This window comes from Melospiza melodia, chromosome 3 (assembly GCF_035770615.1).
Source record: "Melospiza melodia melodia isolate bMelMel2 chromosome 3, bMelMel2.pri, whole genome shotgun sequence".
Classification (NCBI taxonomy): Eukaryota; Metazoa; Chordata; class Aves; order Passeriformes; family Passerellidae; genus Melospiza; species Melospiza melodia.
In genome coordinates this window covers 55,297,402-55,315,224 of record NC_086196.1, presented here as the reverse complement: position 1 = coordinate 55,315,224, position 17,823 = coordinate 55,297,402, and the positions used below count along the sequence as shown (strand labels likewise).

At 36.1% G+C, this 17,823-nt stretch overlaps 1 protein-coding gene across 1 annotated transcript in view; it reads left to right on the top strand.

Annotated features, from left to right (window-relative positions):
* TTC27 (tetratricopeptide repeat domain 27) overlaps positions 1 to 15,169 on the top strand; it is a 112,907-nt gene extending 97,738 nt beyond the window's left edge. The window contains exons 16-20 of the mRNA XM_063151833.1: positions 1,439 to 1,604; positions 7,594 to 7,791; positions 11,135 to 11,246; positions 11,832 to 11,932; positions 14,941 to 15,169. Of these exons, the coding sequence (XP_063007903.1) occupies positions 1,439 to 1,604; positions 7,594 to 7,791; positions 11,135 to 11,246; positions 11,832 to 11,932; positions 14,941 to 15,063 (700 nt within the window). The 3' untranslated portion in view covers positions 15,064 to 15,169. The remainder of the gene's footprint in view (positions 1 to 1,438; positions 1,605 to 7,593; positions 7,792 to 11,134; positions 11,247 to 11,831; positions 11,933 to 14,940) is intronic.
* Positions 15,170 to 17,823: the final 2,654 nt, after the last annotated feature.

Below are 17,823 nucleotides of genomic sequence, written 5' to 3'. Positions count from 1 at the left end.
CTGCTCTAAGTATGCCAAATGACCTATTCTCCTTGAATAATTTTGCTCTATCAGTCCACTCTTTGTGTGTATTTGATAACTCTTAATATCATAGCATTAGATTGGCAGTTATTTACATTTTTCCCCGACCAAGCTATTTCAAACTTCTAATGGCCTGATCAACTACTTAGATATTACATTGTCTTGGCTTGTGTTTACACTCTCTTGGACCCTCTTTTTGAAACTCAACCAACAGTTTCTTTGGGCTGTCTTTCTTTAGAGAAAACACTTTTAACAACTTAGTCAAGCAATATAGAGCAAGTGAACTGCATATTTTGATAACAAGCCATCTTTATATGGTATTTATTAAAAAGAGATATATTGTTATGCCTTACCAAAGAAGCTTAGGAAAGCTCCATTTCAAGTCTTAATTTAAAGGAATGCATTCTTTTGTGGTTTTTTACGTATCATGACTGTCAAACTGAGAGTGTGACTGTCCAACTTCCGTCTCTTAGAAAGAAATGTATCATTCCAGTTCTCTAGCAGGGTTATTTTAAAGTTTCAAATTTATTGCAACTTTTTGTAGTATGTTTAAGGCTTTAAGCAGTAAACTAGCAAACCTCACCAACACAGGCGTCAGATGGCATGTTGTTATCTGAGGATGGCATTACTGCTCTCCTGAGGAAATGGTCAAGAGCTGACTGCAGTGGATGTATATGAAAAACTAAAGATGCTTTGTAACTTGATGATGATTTTATATGTATTGTGCTGTCCAGCTTTATTCCATAACACTTTCTCCTGTCAATATGAGATGGGTTAGATTGGAGAAGGACCTTAGTAGTGTTTGGGGCCATTCTGACACATTTGTACTGAGCAGCACAGCATTAGGGATCAGAAGGTGTAAGTAAACCTTCCAGCTGACCTAAGGATAAAAATGTTTGAAAATGATAGGCTTCTGTGCAATGGATATGCATGTTTACTATGTGCAAATGTTTAAAATAAATGTGATTAAAAAGTGTATGATTAAATAAGTCAATACCATTCTGCATAAATCATGAACCCAGTGATTTTTAATTTTTTAATGTGTGTTACAACTGCAGCATGAGTAAGATTGTTTTCTCGTGGTTCCAGTTAAAAATTTGGAAAGGAAAATATTGACATAGATGGCAAAATTATGATACATTTTTGTAAAAAAAAATTAAAATTACAAGAGCTGAGAGACGTTACCTAGTTTGAATTACAGAGTGTACTGTTGTGTATGAACTAATATAAAATATTTTGCAAGAGAGATTAAGGAATTATCAGTATTGTAAATTACAAGCAATAGCTTTTGCATGGCACTGTGTTGTAAATGGGATTTTTTAGATGAGCAGTTTTTTAGTTAGACACAGCTGTGCCAACTGATTTTAGTGTAGAAATCTTCTGTAATAATGTATATTATTCTTTTATTATTGATCAGGATCAAAGCATTTCGAACCCTCCAAGAAGCTCTCAAGTGCAACTATGAGCACTGGCAAATATGGGAGAACTATCTTCTCACCAGTACAGACATTGGAGAGTTTTCAGAAGCAATTAAAGCTTATCACCGGCTCATGGACTTGAAAGAAAAGTACAAGGATACACAGGTGGGGAAATTTTCATATTTAGTCATCCTGTATGTTCACTAATTTTTGTTCAGAGACAGAGAGATTGATGATAGCTGCTGATAACTGTGCTGTCAGTAATGACAGTGCACGTGCCAATGAAGTTATGTAGGCAAGTGATTTAAGTTTTGGAGAGTTGAACTCTAAGAATAAATATTTAAAATTAAACTGGACAAAACTGAAAACCTTTGCATCCAGATTGCATCAACTTTGTGAAAGCACATGTGTGAGCCTTGCAGTTTCAAGACCTATTTTTATATAAAACACAGTGCATAATCCCATCTTTCCATATTGTTCCTGCATATCTCTGTGTCAGAAATAATGTCAATTATTTAGTTGCAAGAAAGGGAAGCTTTTCCCATGTATTGGAAAATTCCACAAATCAGCCTTTGAAAATGAACTGAATGCATTACAGTCATAATATTGATTCTTAATAAACAGAACAAAGAAAACTAAGAGGTATTTTGCTCATCTTTCACTGTAGTTCAGTTAAATTTTGTGTTTGTAAATGTATGCTCTGGACAAAATCCAGAAAACAGCTGGATTAAGCTGTTAAGCTACCTTAACAGCTTCAGCTGGGATGCTGCCTTGCCTGAAACCAAGTTCTGAACCTAGCCGGGTTTTGCACACTCAGTGAAAATAGCAAGGTGAAGCTGAAAGGCAAGCCAAAGAATCTCTCAAGGAGAATAATAAAACACCTTCAAGAGCCTTTGCAAAATTACCAGATCTGGTTGAAGAGCTTATAAACTCTTAGTGAGATTGTGTAGTACCAGGGTAAGAGGAACCAGCTGCTGCTGCTCATGGATCCGAAGAATGTTTTGTTTCTTGTCCCATAAAAAGAGAAAAAGTAGCTTTCCTGGGAATTTGAGTCCAGTGATGAGGAGAGAGAGCAGATAGAACTGGTTAAAATTGTGGAACAGGGATGTTAAATACTTTTTTCACATTACTTTTTAATAACAAATTGTACATGAGTGCAATGCTTATTACTAGTAAAGCCAGTCATGCACAGGATAACATTCTGTATTAATAAAATCTTTCAGGTTTGGTATACCTAAACATCACACATTAGCACTAAAGAGTGTCAGTGGAAAACTGTGTTATATGTGGTAAAGATTAGTGTGTTTGGCAGCTAGAGTAGTACCATAGTACTGATGGGGCCTGTCATGGAGCATTTTGTAGATGGTTGACTTTTTTCAACTAATTTTTTTCTCATTTGCTGCTTAAAATAGCATTTTTAGGGGTGGTCTACTGTATTATTTAAAACAGACTGACAGCTGACTAGGAGTAGAGGTTTCTACATCTCTTTGCCCATTTGAGATATTTTGAGATGATACAGATGCCTATTACTGTTATTTGTCAAGTTTTATGCAATATATTTTATTAAAGAATTTGAGGATATTGCTTGCATTAAATTTCTATTTTTGTTGCATAACTTTTAAATCTTGTTCTCATACAACTTTTATAACTTTTAAAGAAGTATATATGGTATCTTTCCTAAATTATTTTTGCATCTTAATTTTAACTTTGGCTTCTCATATGTGAAGTGTTATATGGGTTTCATTGTAAGTTCTATTACAGTTGCCTAAATTAGGAGGATTTTACTAGTTGCCAAGAAAAACCTCAGGGCCTGATTAGAGAATTTCAGGCTTGAAACAATTATCTTACAAGAGGAGAGTATTTCTGTAGCAAAACAAAAAAGCAGATAAAAATAAAAGCTTCTGCTGAAATTGTTTACAAAGTTCACCATTAATTGGTGAGCCTCTCCTTTTTTCCAACTGGACTGTTTGGAATAGGGATGATCTATAACCATCTTGTGCAATTGTATTTTGACAATCTGAAATAATGAACATGAGTAAATGAAAACATACACCATTGTTTCCATTCAACATAGTATGATCTTCTCTCAAGTTATATTTATTATTTGTAGTCATCATAGATTTTAATTGATAGACTACTAAGCTACATGACATAATCGTGAGAAACAAGGTAGGAATTTTTAAAAAAATAAATATGCACAGGACTGGCAGAAACAAGTTGAATCATGGATTCCAGTTCTTTGTGAAAACCAACTGCTTTTAGCATAATCAATGCTGCAGAATACCCTTTGTGAGACTGAATGTATAGATTACAAGTGTGCAATTGAATATGCAATTTGAAATGCCCTTGATTTCTGTAGCTACATCAGACTTTTTAATTTTATTTCAAAATAGCATGAAGTCATATTTTTATATCACTGATTTCTTCTAATAATAGTAAAGCTTTCAGATTCCTGTTGGTGATTTCTGTTAGGCCATTGTTATCCTTTGTGCCAGTCTTCTGAGTACAGCACACAGATTTGAGAAATTTTTCTTCTGTGCTGTTCTAGTTATTTAACACCATCCTTGTGGCAAAGGTTCTGAAATCATGATATTGTGAAGCTTAAAGATAGGTATGCACAGATTCTACAGATAGGATTGGACAAGGAAGAGGTAAAGGGCTCTTTATAAATGAGCAACAATGCAGTAAGATTACAGCAAATGGCAGTTTCAAAAGTCTCAGTTTGCTAGCATTGTGTATAAATGTTAAAAGCACACTTTCTTACCTTCCCTCCTTACTGGTTCTTAAAATTCTTCACATTTCCATGTATCTTTTCATGTTCACAAAGCTGAGAAATACACCTGGAAAACCTTCAATATGTGTCTTATGTAATAAAATAGAAAGGCTAACTGAATTATCCATAGTTTCCACTAGTAAATCAGTCACTAAAAAGTACCCAAGGAGAAAGCCTTACCTATTATAATCATCACTTTGGTCTCTGAATTATTAATATCAGCTAGTAAATGTACCTGGAAGGTTTCTGCACTTCCTGATTATACTAATTTCCATCACATGTGTGCTTATGGAGGCAATCAACCTTTTTTACTTGGAATGTTGCAGTTTTGTGAATCACAAAGTTATTTTGTGGTTGGAAAAACTGTTTCAATACAGTGTTTCAGAAACCATATCTTCATTACATGCTGTCAAAGATTATGAATAGAGAAGTATGGACAAAGGATTCCACTTTGCTATTCTGTGCTATTGAGACTCTAGCAAAGTTTTTCTGGTACTCTTTCCATCAAGTCCCATCCTCATTTCAGCAGTTCATGTTGCCAAACCATTTCTGGCTAAAGGCCACAAGAGCAAGTTCCAAGGGGATATTGAAAAGCGAGGGTAGGAATTAATAACTTCTGGAGCTCTACTTCATTTAAGTAGCTCACTAATGACAATTGTCTTTATTATAAAATCCTTCGTTTGGAAGGGAAATAGGGAGAGCTCGCAGACTGCAAATTTGTCGTTTTGGATCTGTTATCTGAGGGTTCTCATCTTTCTTGTGCACTGTCAAGTTTGATTAGTATTAGTGAAGCATCTGAAAATGGTTTGACCAAGAGAATTTTTATATGAAAGGAGTTGTTTGGAGAACAATTGTGAAATGAGAGTAACTGATGAAAATGACTGCATTTGTAAATTACTTGGTTTATTTCTAAGGTTTTGTCTCACAGTATCTTTTGTTCAATTTGTAGTAAACACATTATTCACAAAAGCAAAGGAGAAGGAGGCATGCAGATGGTGTGATGTCATACTAAACATGAACTCTCTGGTCATATGGAGCCCAGTTCATTAAAATAGGCATGAAGGAAACCAACCAACCAAAAAAATCCTCTACTGCGTGTTTGGGATCTTGGACCAACAGAGCATTGCTGTAGTAGTTTAGTGTGTATGGCAGTTTAAAATCTCTCAAAGATACAAATTTTAACTTTTTTGGCAACCTAAATTGCAAAACTCTGCTACACTGCTAATACTTCTGGATGATTAGTACAATTCACTTGCAGTTTGAAATAACTTTATTTAACAAGTGTGGACAACCAAGCATTAATGATTCATTACTGTTTAATGGACCCTTTAATCTGGGTCTTGACACTAGTTTCATTTTAACTGCTGTAGTGCCAAAGCTTACATGATGCATTACAAAAAAAGGAAATGGATTATTGTGATAGAAGTGTAAGTAAAATCAAGACTCTGTGGGAATAGGGCTAATTTTACAGTTGCTACGTCCTACTGATTAAGGAAACTCTTTTTTTAATGCACAAACAAAATAAACCTTTTTTAAAAAAAGCTTTAAAACTTTTGATGATTATATATGATATTCAAATGAACTAACATTTGGACTTTGATTAACAGTTTTGTTAAACTGAGAAATTGATTAAGAAGTCATATATCTGTGTGTGAATCCTCAGGACCAGTTCTGGTTTCTTGTCAAAAGAGAACATAGTTTAGTGTTTTCTTGCACCTATGTTTTTTTATTACAGTGCTTTAGTAATGGAAATATCAGCAGTTGCTGGTGCCTTTCTAGCAACTCATTATAGAAGACCTGGTTAATGGTGGGATTTGGTGCCCTATATTCCAAATTATGAATATAAATTGGACTATTAATAGTTGATCATATTTTCTGTTTTCTTAAGTGAATTTTAAGAGGTCTTGAAGAAACTGCCAGTTTGTCATATCATTTTATAAGGAATATGAGTGACTGCTGTGGTTTTGGGGGGACAAGAGGGGAGCTGTTTAACTCATGTTCATTTGTTACTGTGATGCCATTAGTTCTGAAAAGACACCGGGTAGATGTTTATTTAATATAATTATCAGCCATTTTTATTTATTTGGGTTGTTCTACCAAGAATTTTCTGTATCTGATAAAACTCATTATTTTTTGGGATGTGTTGTAATTGAGTCATTCTACAGAAGAAAAGTTATTTTAGGAAAATGACATACCACAAGTGCTACACTGGGTGTGTTTTTATTCTGAGTGTCATATACTTTGATATTGTCATAATTTTTGCATTGCTTTCTGCCAGTGAACTGCATCTTGATTTGTGAGGTGTTTCTGTAAGGTTTGCAGCTATTCACAGGTTATCTTTGAAGTTAGTTTTATTACTGTCTTGATATTAATACTGCTGTGTATGAGATTTCATGTTGTTAGTGTCACATGGACAAAAATGATGAAACATTAAAGTTGCCAAATTACAGGCTTACAAGTCATGAAGTACCAGCATGAAGGTGTTTGTGCAGCTCTTACTTGCCTAGCTTGAATGCAAGCCTGATGAAACTTCCATTTGTTTTCATCCTTATTTCTTCCCCAGTCCTTGTGTCTCCTGCACTGCACAGGACAGGTATTACTCACTCGATAATCCACAGCTTTTCTGGGGTTTATTTTCTTCTAATTCATCATAGGATCTACTGCCTTAATTTACATTTGCTGTTTCCTATTTTGCTGAGGAGAAACTAAGGCAAAGTGACTCTATTTTCTAGTTTTTTGAGTCCAGTTTGGGACAAAAAGACTGGTATGATGTTGCTTTTTTTACATGCAAAACCAATCTCCCACCAGCAGCTGCATGTTCTCAGCATTTCTGCAGGTCAGATCCCACATTCTCAAGCCAGTGATTCAAAAAGTATGGCCACTAATGAGTATTTGTGGAAGAGTTTGATGGAACTGATTTGTCTAGTAAATCACCAGGAGTGCATTAACAACAGATTCCCAAGGTGGTATTCCATTGCTTTCCTGTTTCCATCTTATCCACTGTACATCTTTCACTTTCTGCAGGTTGTTAAATAGAGGTCCTGTAAAAAAGTGTCTTCCATTACCTAAATTAATTTGGCTCAGCCTATTTACTGATGTTTTTCTAACTGTATTAGAAGGTGAAAATACCTATACGATATTTTCTGCCTCAGTTTCTTTTACCCAAATTTCTGTCTTGTATTTTTGACCTCTTCACCTGCACCAGCGTAGAATTTTGCAGATGAGGTTTAAATCAGTTGAATTAGTCCATGTATTTCTTAGTAAATTCTGTACTTGCCATATGGCGCAATCATTAATAGAGACCAAACATTACAGATAACAGTATATATACTGATGTTGATTTGAGTTGAAATAACAACTCTCTCCTGCTGCTTTTTTAAGGTGCTGGCTATTCTGGTCAGAGCGGTGGTGAATGGTCTGGCAGATCGTGCTGGAGAGGTATCAAGTGGACTGAAGGGGAAACTGCAAGAGCTCTTGGGCAGAGTCACTTCACGAGTGACAAATGATGGGGAAATCTGGAGACTTTATGCCCAACTTTATGGAAATGGAGAGAATGACATTAGTGAAGATATTGAAAAGGTAAGAACTATAGTGCTATAGTAGAACATGCTCTTGTTCCAGACCTGTTTTGCTTTAGTGTTTTATAGGCTAATTATCTTTTCTTTGTGTTCCTACAGCACACATTTTTGTTACAACAGAAGCAAGATGTTTTACATCCGTTTTCTTGGACTTGAAAAAAAAAAAATCTATTTTTTACCAGTGTTTCATTTCAAAACATCCTATCACATCCTACACGGCATATGTGTATGGTCCTGAATTTGTATTCTGAAACTTTTCTTGGCAACACTCTAACATCTATAATCAAATAGTGGTGTGAGCTTTGGCTTTTTTAAAATTGAAATATTTGATTCAGAAGATAGAATATTACAGCTTCTGAAAAAAAAGGATCTTAAAGGCATGATCCAGTACTAGCATAAGCCATCTCTGCTCTTTGTAATCACTAAGGGAAAATGCACGTAAAATAATCCACACCACAGTTAAAGTACCCAGAGTAGAAATTTTTTGTCCTTATTTAGCTTAAAATGGAATTAAATAATAATATTTAATCCTTAGTCTGTTGAACCATTGGTTTCTCTTTACCCATCACTGATTTTGCTATGTTAACTTCCATTTCTTGTCCTTATCACTTCCCAAGGAATTAAGTTGATAGCGTTTCCAGAATAACCACTCTGCACTGCTAGAAGTGTTTACTTTGTTGTATACTGAAGTGTGCTTTGCATTTGATATTAAATTTCAAAAAGTTTAAATATCCTTGCACAGTTCAAAAATAATTAAGGGTCATCAGATCTTCACTGAAGTTGAAAATACACAAGGTCAACATTCAGTGTATGTTCACCAATGGGGATGTGCCTTTGGCCTGGGCAAAAAATGCCTCTCTGGAGGATTGCTTAATATCAAGCAGGGAAGATGGTTAGGCATACAAATTTTATTCCTGTGGGCTTAAATTTATAGTCATTTGTGCCTTGCTCATTGTCTCTTTGTGCTCTGCCCTGTGAAGAGCCTTGTTTAGTCATTGTTGGTGTCTGTTATACCTCCGATTCCTCCCTTTGTCTTCTCTATTTTTCTTTACAGCTGAAGAGTAAAAGGGATTTGGCCTATTTAGAATGCAGAAATACAGACACTGCAATATCCTGTAATATATCCTCAAGTTCTTACTCAGACATGCAAAGCAGCAGAGGCCCTGTCTATACTATGAATGTAATCATTTCAGAATCTGGTTACATCATGGTATTTTTAACTAACCCAGTTAAAAACGTGGTTTCAATTTGTAGAGTATAGACAGCACTTTAACTGTGTTTCCTAATCAGGCTGGTTGTGGAACACACAGTCTGTCTTGCCTGCGAGATGGAATGACGTTTATAAAGACTTAAGGTATGCTTACATGTGTATCCAAATATCCTGGTATGACAGTACCACAGATCCAGATCACAAAAGAACAAAACTGCCTAAAGCCACAGCATATGTTAATTTACATGTAAAAATTAATTTGCAATGCACCAAATAATCACTGATTTCTGATGTCATGTAATGAAGTAAAAATTATAAAACCCGTATTTATTGGCTTCAGAAGCACCATCCCGGGTCAGTCAGATATTCAGTGAATATAACCGTATTTGTGGAAAAATTCTAGATATATAGTCAGTTTGCCACCCACATTTATTAGGCAAAAGGTCAATGAATTCTAAAAGGGCATTATTTACTATACTGTGGCATCAAAGGACAAAGAGATGGGAACAAACCTTTAAATGTGTCGTGCACATCCTTACAAATGTAGAGTTTGACCTTTACTCTATACCTTCCCATTCTGCACCTTATCTAGTGCAGGTTTGATTATATTTAACCAATTTTGTTCCTAACATTGAATTTGAAAGAGCAATCTTGTATGTGTGGCTATTTTAAAAGAATGTCTTCGTTGCTGGGGGTTTTTACTTTTCTGTTCTGCTGATACATCTGATGCCACATTAGTCACTGGGGTCTACAGTCAAAATTCACAGCAGTGCTTTGTAAATTGAATCAAAGTTGGTCAAGGTTTGCAAGTTAGGTTTGTGGTTCTGTTTTGGAATTTTTTTCTTTAGCTTAGCATATATTTACTCTCACACTTCAGTGTATCTGAACTGCCACCTCATTCAGTACTTCTTTCTTCCCTACACTGGGATGCAGTCCAGTCCACACCTTTCCCACTGAGGAATCTTTCCAGCCTTCAAGTTTCCTGCTGATCCATCCCAGGCTATGAATCCCTTCTGTTCCTTGAACTTTCCCCAGCTCATAACTGTTTCCTTTCAGGATAAATCTAGGTTCCAGAAGTGCAAATAAACAGTCCGCAAGACTTTGAATTCTTTCCCCTCCTTGACATCTGTCAGCAACCCCCCCCAATTTGCTGCTCTGGCTCAGACACATGTAGACTGAAATCAGACTGCTGTAAAAACTGTTGTTCCTTCTCTTGGAAATTCTTGCCTCTGCTTGCCAGAACTACTACCAGTTATAACCTAGGTTATTATGAAAAAAAAAGTAATTCACTCTGATTTGACTTACTATCCCTTTATTGCCATTTACAGCAGCATGAGCAGTTCAGTCACCTGTGCCATTGTGAGAGAAGGTGGAAGCTTCTGGAGTGACAACCCTCACAATCAGAAGTCTTTACTGTACTCACGTATATGTCCCACACTGAAACTTTTTTATTCTTTTATATTAAATTATTTAAAAAGGTAACTGGAGAGTTGTCACTGGACTAAGCCATGTAACTTCTGGCATGTATTTGTTTCATGTTTTTGATGCTGTAGAAAGAAAACAAAATTCAAAAGCAAATATCAATTTCTTCTGTTAAAATTATTTTATTCACCTTAATGGGATCCTCCTTCCACATTGTTTACATTTTTTTCCTGTTCACACTGAGAACCAGAGCAGTATGGCAACTACAGCTACATCTATAAAATGCCTATTTCCCGAGATTACATATACAGGAAGAAAGCTTTGATGTATTCACTTAAAATTTTTTAGATATGAATTTGCTGTTTGAAGTGTGAATGCGAGTATTTTTCTGTTTTTCATGTGCATTTAATTATGATGACTTGGCAAACATGGGTCACATCCATCAGTCTAGACAGATTTTTAAAAGATAAAAATTAGACAGATGTTACTTTATATGCTTCTCATACTTGAGCTGCAGTAGTGGTGAAGCACATCTGTGTTACAGCTGGCGCTTACTGCTGCAGAGGAGGACACTACTACAACTCGCAGGAAATCAAGTATAGTAAAGATAGATTCATTTTCAGCATTCACCACTAATTTGGTAGAAACTTAAAACTAATTTAGTTTCCTAGTTAATTTTCTGACATACTAATAATTTTTTTCCTCCTCGCAGTCACTGCAGTATCTCACTAAGGCACATAAATGTGAAATTCAATCAAGTGATTGGGAGAAAGATGTTTCTTCTTTTAAGGAAGTGGTGAAAGGAGCCATTGAGATTGCACATGGTATGTTCTCCCTTTTATTTTTCATGAAGAGTGTAACAAATATTTATTAAGCTTAGTAGCAAAATAATACTGTACCTATTGTATTTATTCCTACTACTAGGAGTCCTGTAGCAGAGAGTATCATCCTGATACTGCATACAAAATATACTTGGAATGAGGCAGAAATTGTGTAGGGTGAGTCAGTAAACATGAGACTGGTAAATATGGAATCAATTAATTTAATGATCTAGCAACTTCATAAAGCAAGTGAAAATGCATCTGCAGTTCATCTCAGTCCTCAGATCATCACATAAATTGTTTAATTGAGTATGCTAGTCAGGAAATGAATGAAACTTACTAAGATTATTCCCTGTTCTGTGGTACTTAGGTTTAAGAAGGATACAGATACCTGTGGTGTTTAGAGTTATCTTCTCATAATTACTTGGCTTTTTTTTTTACTTTTTTTGTGGGGGGTGGGGGAATATGGCATTTAAAATTATCTGTGGAGGGCATCAAGATCTTTAATTAAATGTTTTTTGTTTAAAGATTATTGCTAGAGTGGTAATGCTTTTTTTGTTTTGGGGTCTTTCTGTGTTTGGATTCTAGTGGCTATAAAATGCAGCAAGAACAAATCTAATAATCAGGAAGCTTTGCAGATACTTTCTTCAGCTCGACTCAACTTACGTGGCTTGTCATCCAAGGCAAAGGTAGGAATGTTTGAAAGGTAGGAATTTTGTTTGAAAGCTAGAAGTCTTTGTTCTGTTGCCAGAATTTCTCTGTTTTGAATCAATTATAGATCAAATAATACCTGCCTGTTGCAGTGCATCATCAGGTGATGTTCATCTCCATGCTGTTGAGGATTACAGTTTTAAGTAAACTTTTATTTCCCTTCTTCCCGCTCGGCTTTGACTGCAATACTAGTCTAAGAGACAGCACTGACATTTTAGAGTAAGGTAGAACTTGACTTAAAATGTTGGGCAAACAGATTTGTATGTTTGAAAGTAATCAGTCATTTCAAAGACCTGTTTTTAATGTAAGTAGTCATGGGATCAACGGGCAGTCTCAGAAAAAATGGATCTAAACCTGCAGAAAGGACCCAGGTGTATCTGGGTATCTTTACCCAGATGTAAAGATTCCTTTGCATCACTTGGGATGTTTTAAAAAGAGTTATTTATTAAAAGACAGAACTAATTTTTAATCTGGTTTTTGTGGATACCCTACCAATTCAGATGTCAATTAATTGAAAAAGTCATCATATTTGAATCGTACATTTTCTGTTAAAATACACATCTTGTCCTAAAGAGGAAATCCTCCTGCTTGTGGAGTTAGCAACTGTGAATCACAGAGCTGAAGTTTTATAATCTGTGCTTGTGCTACAAAGTGTTGATTTGTCATCAGCATGCTAAACTTGGCTCATCTTCTCTTAACTTCTTTAATTTTAAGGATAAAAGCCTAGGAAAGTTGCATAAGCGAACACAAGCTGGATCTGTAACTCAGCTTTTAGATACAGGTATAGGTAAGACTTTCAAATGTGTTGAAAAAAGAGACAACATATTTTTGCTCTTACTCACAAAATACGATTGTGTTTTCTTCATAAAAGGTGCATAGACTGAATATTACTGTAGAGAAAGCACTAAATGACATACATTATATGAATGTAAGTCCAGGTGGTTTCTATTATGAAAGATGATGTATTATCTGAAAGATTAATAATATGAGTCTAGTAAACTCTATTTCAAGTTCCAAAGGCACTAATTAAATGAACCTCTATATTATTGGCAGCTAATGATTTTCTGTTACTTCTGAAAAAACTGTCATATTAGAAATGGAGCATTTTATGTGAACTCACTGGTTTTGCATCCCATCCAAGATGCCATCCTACTCTGAATTTGAAGTAATATTGAATGTTCAAAGTATGTTGTAATTTAAAAACTCAGTCATCTTCTGTCAGATCCTATGCACAAACAGTTTAGCACTCTTTGTCTGTCCGAGCTTGACTGCATCTCATTTTGCTGCCCTGGGAGTCAATATTAGTGTGAAGATTTTTTTTTAATTTTTAAATTCAGCTGAATAAAGCACTTTAAAAATGGACTAAGAACAGACTCACTAGTTAATATTTCAGGAGGAATAAAAGAACAGTGAAAATAACTGATAAAATTCGAAAATTTTGTAGCCAGGACATGCAATTGGAACAAATAAGTAGAACAGGTGAAACAATGTCACTGCTTCCAGGATCTCCATCTTTTGATGTTTGAGCTCCTGTGTGTGTTGGAGTCATGAAGCACCCACGATCTGTCAAAGGCTGCAGATGTGCTGTTTCTGGGCTCTTTTCTGCACAGAGCCTGCTAGACAGTCACATGCTGTGGCAAATAGCACAGTGGGCACTCTTCTGGTCCTGTCCCAATGCACCGTTTGGATCTGACATCATTTGTAAATGCATGAAAGGTGGGCACTGTGCTGGGGAGACATGGGGCACAAAGCCCAAAGAATGATGGTGGTTGAAATGTCCCCAGGCTGTCTCTAGCTGAATAAATCTCTCTAACTGTGTAGAAAAAAAAAATAAAAAGAGAAAATAATTATATCATTCTGATTTATTTACCTGTCTTACCAGAAATAGCCACTTTTCTGTCACACTCCCAGTGTGAAGTTTTTTGGGCTGAAAATCAAAGTTTCTGTACTTGTAGCATGAATACGTTCCTATTATTGCGTAAGATGTTCCTTATTTCAGTGACAACATTATTTTGAGGCACAGTGAATACCTTAGTTCAAGCCTTTTAAGTACAGTTTTGTTTATATACATATCTGTATTATCCCATTATGTTTTGATGATATACTGATGTACAGATGTATTCCAGAGCAACTTTTCTTTTCTTGGTTTGTTTTTGTCTCTAAATGTAGGCTTTGTGATTGTGTCAAATGAAGTGTGAATCACTCTCCCTTTACATAATGAAGGGAATAAATATGTTTGGGTGTCCCCCCTTCCCCATATTTCTGTGTAGCAGTACCTCACATAGCCTCAGTATTAAATATATGAAGATTATGATTGCTCATGAGTTAGCTGCTTTTTTTGTTGTTGTTGTTTCTATTAATGTCTTAAGGTATTTAAGAACAATTTTTATTACTCTGTAGTGTTTTGTTTTCTCTGGTATAACTAGTTACACACAGGTGAATGCCTCCACCCATGCATGTCTTGACATCAAATGTGAAAAAATATTTACTTGAAGTTTTGCAGAAAATGAAGCAACAGAATATGAAACTGGGGAAAATGGTCATTAAAATTCACAACCAATTTGTCAATAGGTGGGCTTATAAACTGCAGTGGCAAAATATGAGATGCTCTTCTAATTTGACTTTCATGAAAAAGTCCTTTACTTTCAAGGGAATCAGGAGTCAGTGTAGGCAGTCAGGTCAGAGCAGAAACCCCTCGTTCAGAGGAGAATTTGACCCTTTTGGCACAATATCAGGTGTGTGGCACAGATTTCAGGTCTATATGCAAGATGTGTCAATATGTGTGTGTGTATAACTTCTGTTTATTAGCCACAAAATGGCCTTTTATTTGAGTAAGATACCATCATAGTTTCCAGAATTATGAAAAGCAGTGTAGAGTTTATGAGTTTCCTGTATTTTGTCTCTCCCCTGAAGGAGACAAACTGTATCTATCTTTTAAAGGTATTTCTTTATAAAGTACTTACAAGTATTTCTTTTTGTTGTGCAGCAACTTTTCATAGATGTAACAAGTAATGAAGTTCACAGTGAGATAGCTGATGAGGTGACAGCTATGGACAACATGATTGCTGAACTTCAGGAGCTGAGCAACCAGCTGAGAAACCAGTGCTGACATATGGACCAAATTCTGGGACAGGATAATTACAATGACATGTTTCTTTTGCCACCACTTTTGCTGATGAAATGGCAACAACACTTTCAATAAATACATTTCTGTATGGTGCTGTTCTTGTGGTCAGCTTTTTTCAAAGTTCCTGCTGCCTTTTAGGATTCTTTCTTACCTGGTCCCACTGTCTTACAAAGTTGCATATTTTGGTTCTTCGGCCCCAGATTTCCTGGAAGAGAGCTGCTGATGTTTGTAAGATGATTATGGAGGATTAGTTCTGCCAGCTTCATCCACCTTGGTGCTGGGATGCTGGAGGATGCCCCATCCAAGGGAGGGGAGCAGGGGAGGTGCTGGTCTGGAGGAGATGAAGAAGCAAGCAGCAGAGGTGGGAGCTGAGCCCAGCCAATTTCCCATTTTAATTCAGTGTTAATTGCTTACAGGGTGGGAGTGGGGTCCTGAGAGCAAGAATTGAGTCCTTTTTGTTCTTCAGGTAATACAGTTAAAGTAGAAGGCTGTTTGTTGCATTTGGATTTGCAAACAGTTATTACTTAAAGCAGTATTAGTTTGTTCAATATACATAACCTGTATCCTGTGGGCAATATACTGGTACTTCATTTGGGCCTTTTATAGGCAGGGGGATTTCCCCCACTGAGGCAGCAATAAAACTGCAGTCTAACCTAAAATACTTCCATCTGACTAGACCCAAGTGTCTTATTTTCATCTGGAATATTTTGCATGGTTTCATTTTTCAGCATCTTTGCTACTGCTCTTCTTAAAATAAGATTTTTTTCAGGGTTTTCTAGAAACCTGTGTGAAATAATTCCCTCACATATATGGTTTTAGCTTGCTCCTCCATATCAGAATGGTGTGGTTATCTATCTTTTGGCTTTGTAGTCTGTGGTAAGAATTTTCTCCCTGAAGAGAGAGCCAGAACATACAAGTAAACCAAATAATTATTTTGATTTGAAGCAGCAGTACATGCATGTTCTTTTGGTCCATGAACAGGTAAACCATCTTGACACAATTGTAAAGCTGCACATCTTTGCAAGGCTCTTAGAATGGAGAATAATTTATTTTTTGAGAGTGTTTAAACATGAGGTTCCCACATCTTAGTAATAGGCTTACCTGCTAGTGAAGGACAGCTGCCTCCAAAACACCTCTTTGTTGAAATTGCCCAGAAGGAGAGGAGATATAAGTTTTTACAGAGGGAATTTGCCTTAGCTGCTTCTATTTTGCTCATACATATAATGAGAAGTCCACCTGACTGCAAAAAAAAAGGGCTGAGAGTTTTGTGTCAGACTGGCACCACTACCATCTTTTTGATATGTCATTGTGTTTTGATGTGACTTAACCTTATTCACTAAGGAAAAGAAAGTATCTTTAAAACTATTATTTTGTTCCCAGCACTAAGTTTTTTAAGAAGAAGGGATTTAGTGGAATAGTTCAGTGACAGAAAAATCTTCAATTTTTGTAGTAATCTTATGGCAAATTTTAAACTGGAATTATATCCCATGATTAGCTTGAAAACATGAGATTTGAATTCTGTTCTCTTGATTTAAAGGACAATAATTCTGTTGAGTCTACCGGAGACACTTTTATAGCTGCAGTTTGGTGGTGCAGAGCATGAAGCCAGATTCTTTTTTGTGTAGTGGTTTCTGCTTATCATTTAAAAAACATAGATGGGAAGTTAACACTTCATGTGGAATATTAGAAGAGTCTGTCTGTGAAAAAGCCTTCAAGTCCTTTTCCTTTTGATTTTGTTCCTTTGAAAATTCTTCCTGTTTCTTTGCCTAAGGTGGTCAAATGAAAAAGTAATTTTGCTCTTTGAGTAGTTTCTACTCTTACAGTACCTCACATGTTTTCTCAGCACAGATCTATTCCCCATTTGTGCCTCCCTGTCTTAGTAGATGCATGGAATGCAAGCAGCTTTGTCTTTCCCCTAATACAGGAAAAGCCTGGTGACAGCAGACAGGGTGTTCCTGTTTGTAGAGAGGGATGACTAGTGTTGTGACAGCACATCAGTTTTCCTGTCACAATTAATGTAGGAAAGAGGAGATGTCTGCAGAGACTTATAAATACACAACTGGAATATGTACAGACAATATACATGGTGTGAAAGATGGCAAGGCAGGAGCTGACTCATCATGGAGGAGTCTGGCTTTTCAGGGCCGATGATGCCAGAAGACCTCAGCCACTTCATCCATGAGACTGAAGACCTGATGTAAATAAATCTCTCTACCAGGTATGTACTTGCTACCTCTTCCTTTGAATTGGTGGTGTTTTCATCTTCCTCAGATACAAGGTGAGCCCATACTTTGAGTTTCTTTGGAGATCGTCACAAGCCTTTTTAAACTTTCCAGACACAAAAAACCGTGTCACTTATGTGTGGTGCTGATTTTCTGTGTTCATGCCAGCAGTATTTGGTTCAGAATAGCTTTAGGAGACCATTGTCATAAATACAATGTCTCTATAAAAGCTCTGGCTGTCAAAAAAAATCTGGCTAGTATTGAAAGAGGAAGAATCATTTCCTAAACAGACTTTTCAGCTCTCCATCTTACGGGAAGCGTCTGTCTTCTTACTTAGATCACTTTCATGACAGCTGCAGAATCCTTGAGAGTTTAGCAAAACTGTGCAGTCCTTTCCTTATATAGTTGTCACATTTGCAAATACCTCTATAACCCCTCTGTTATTTTCAAAGCTCTATGTACAGCACATGCTGCCTATTATTAATTAGTGTGGCATGGACTTGATTAAGAAGTACATTGC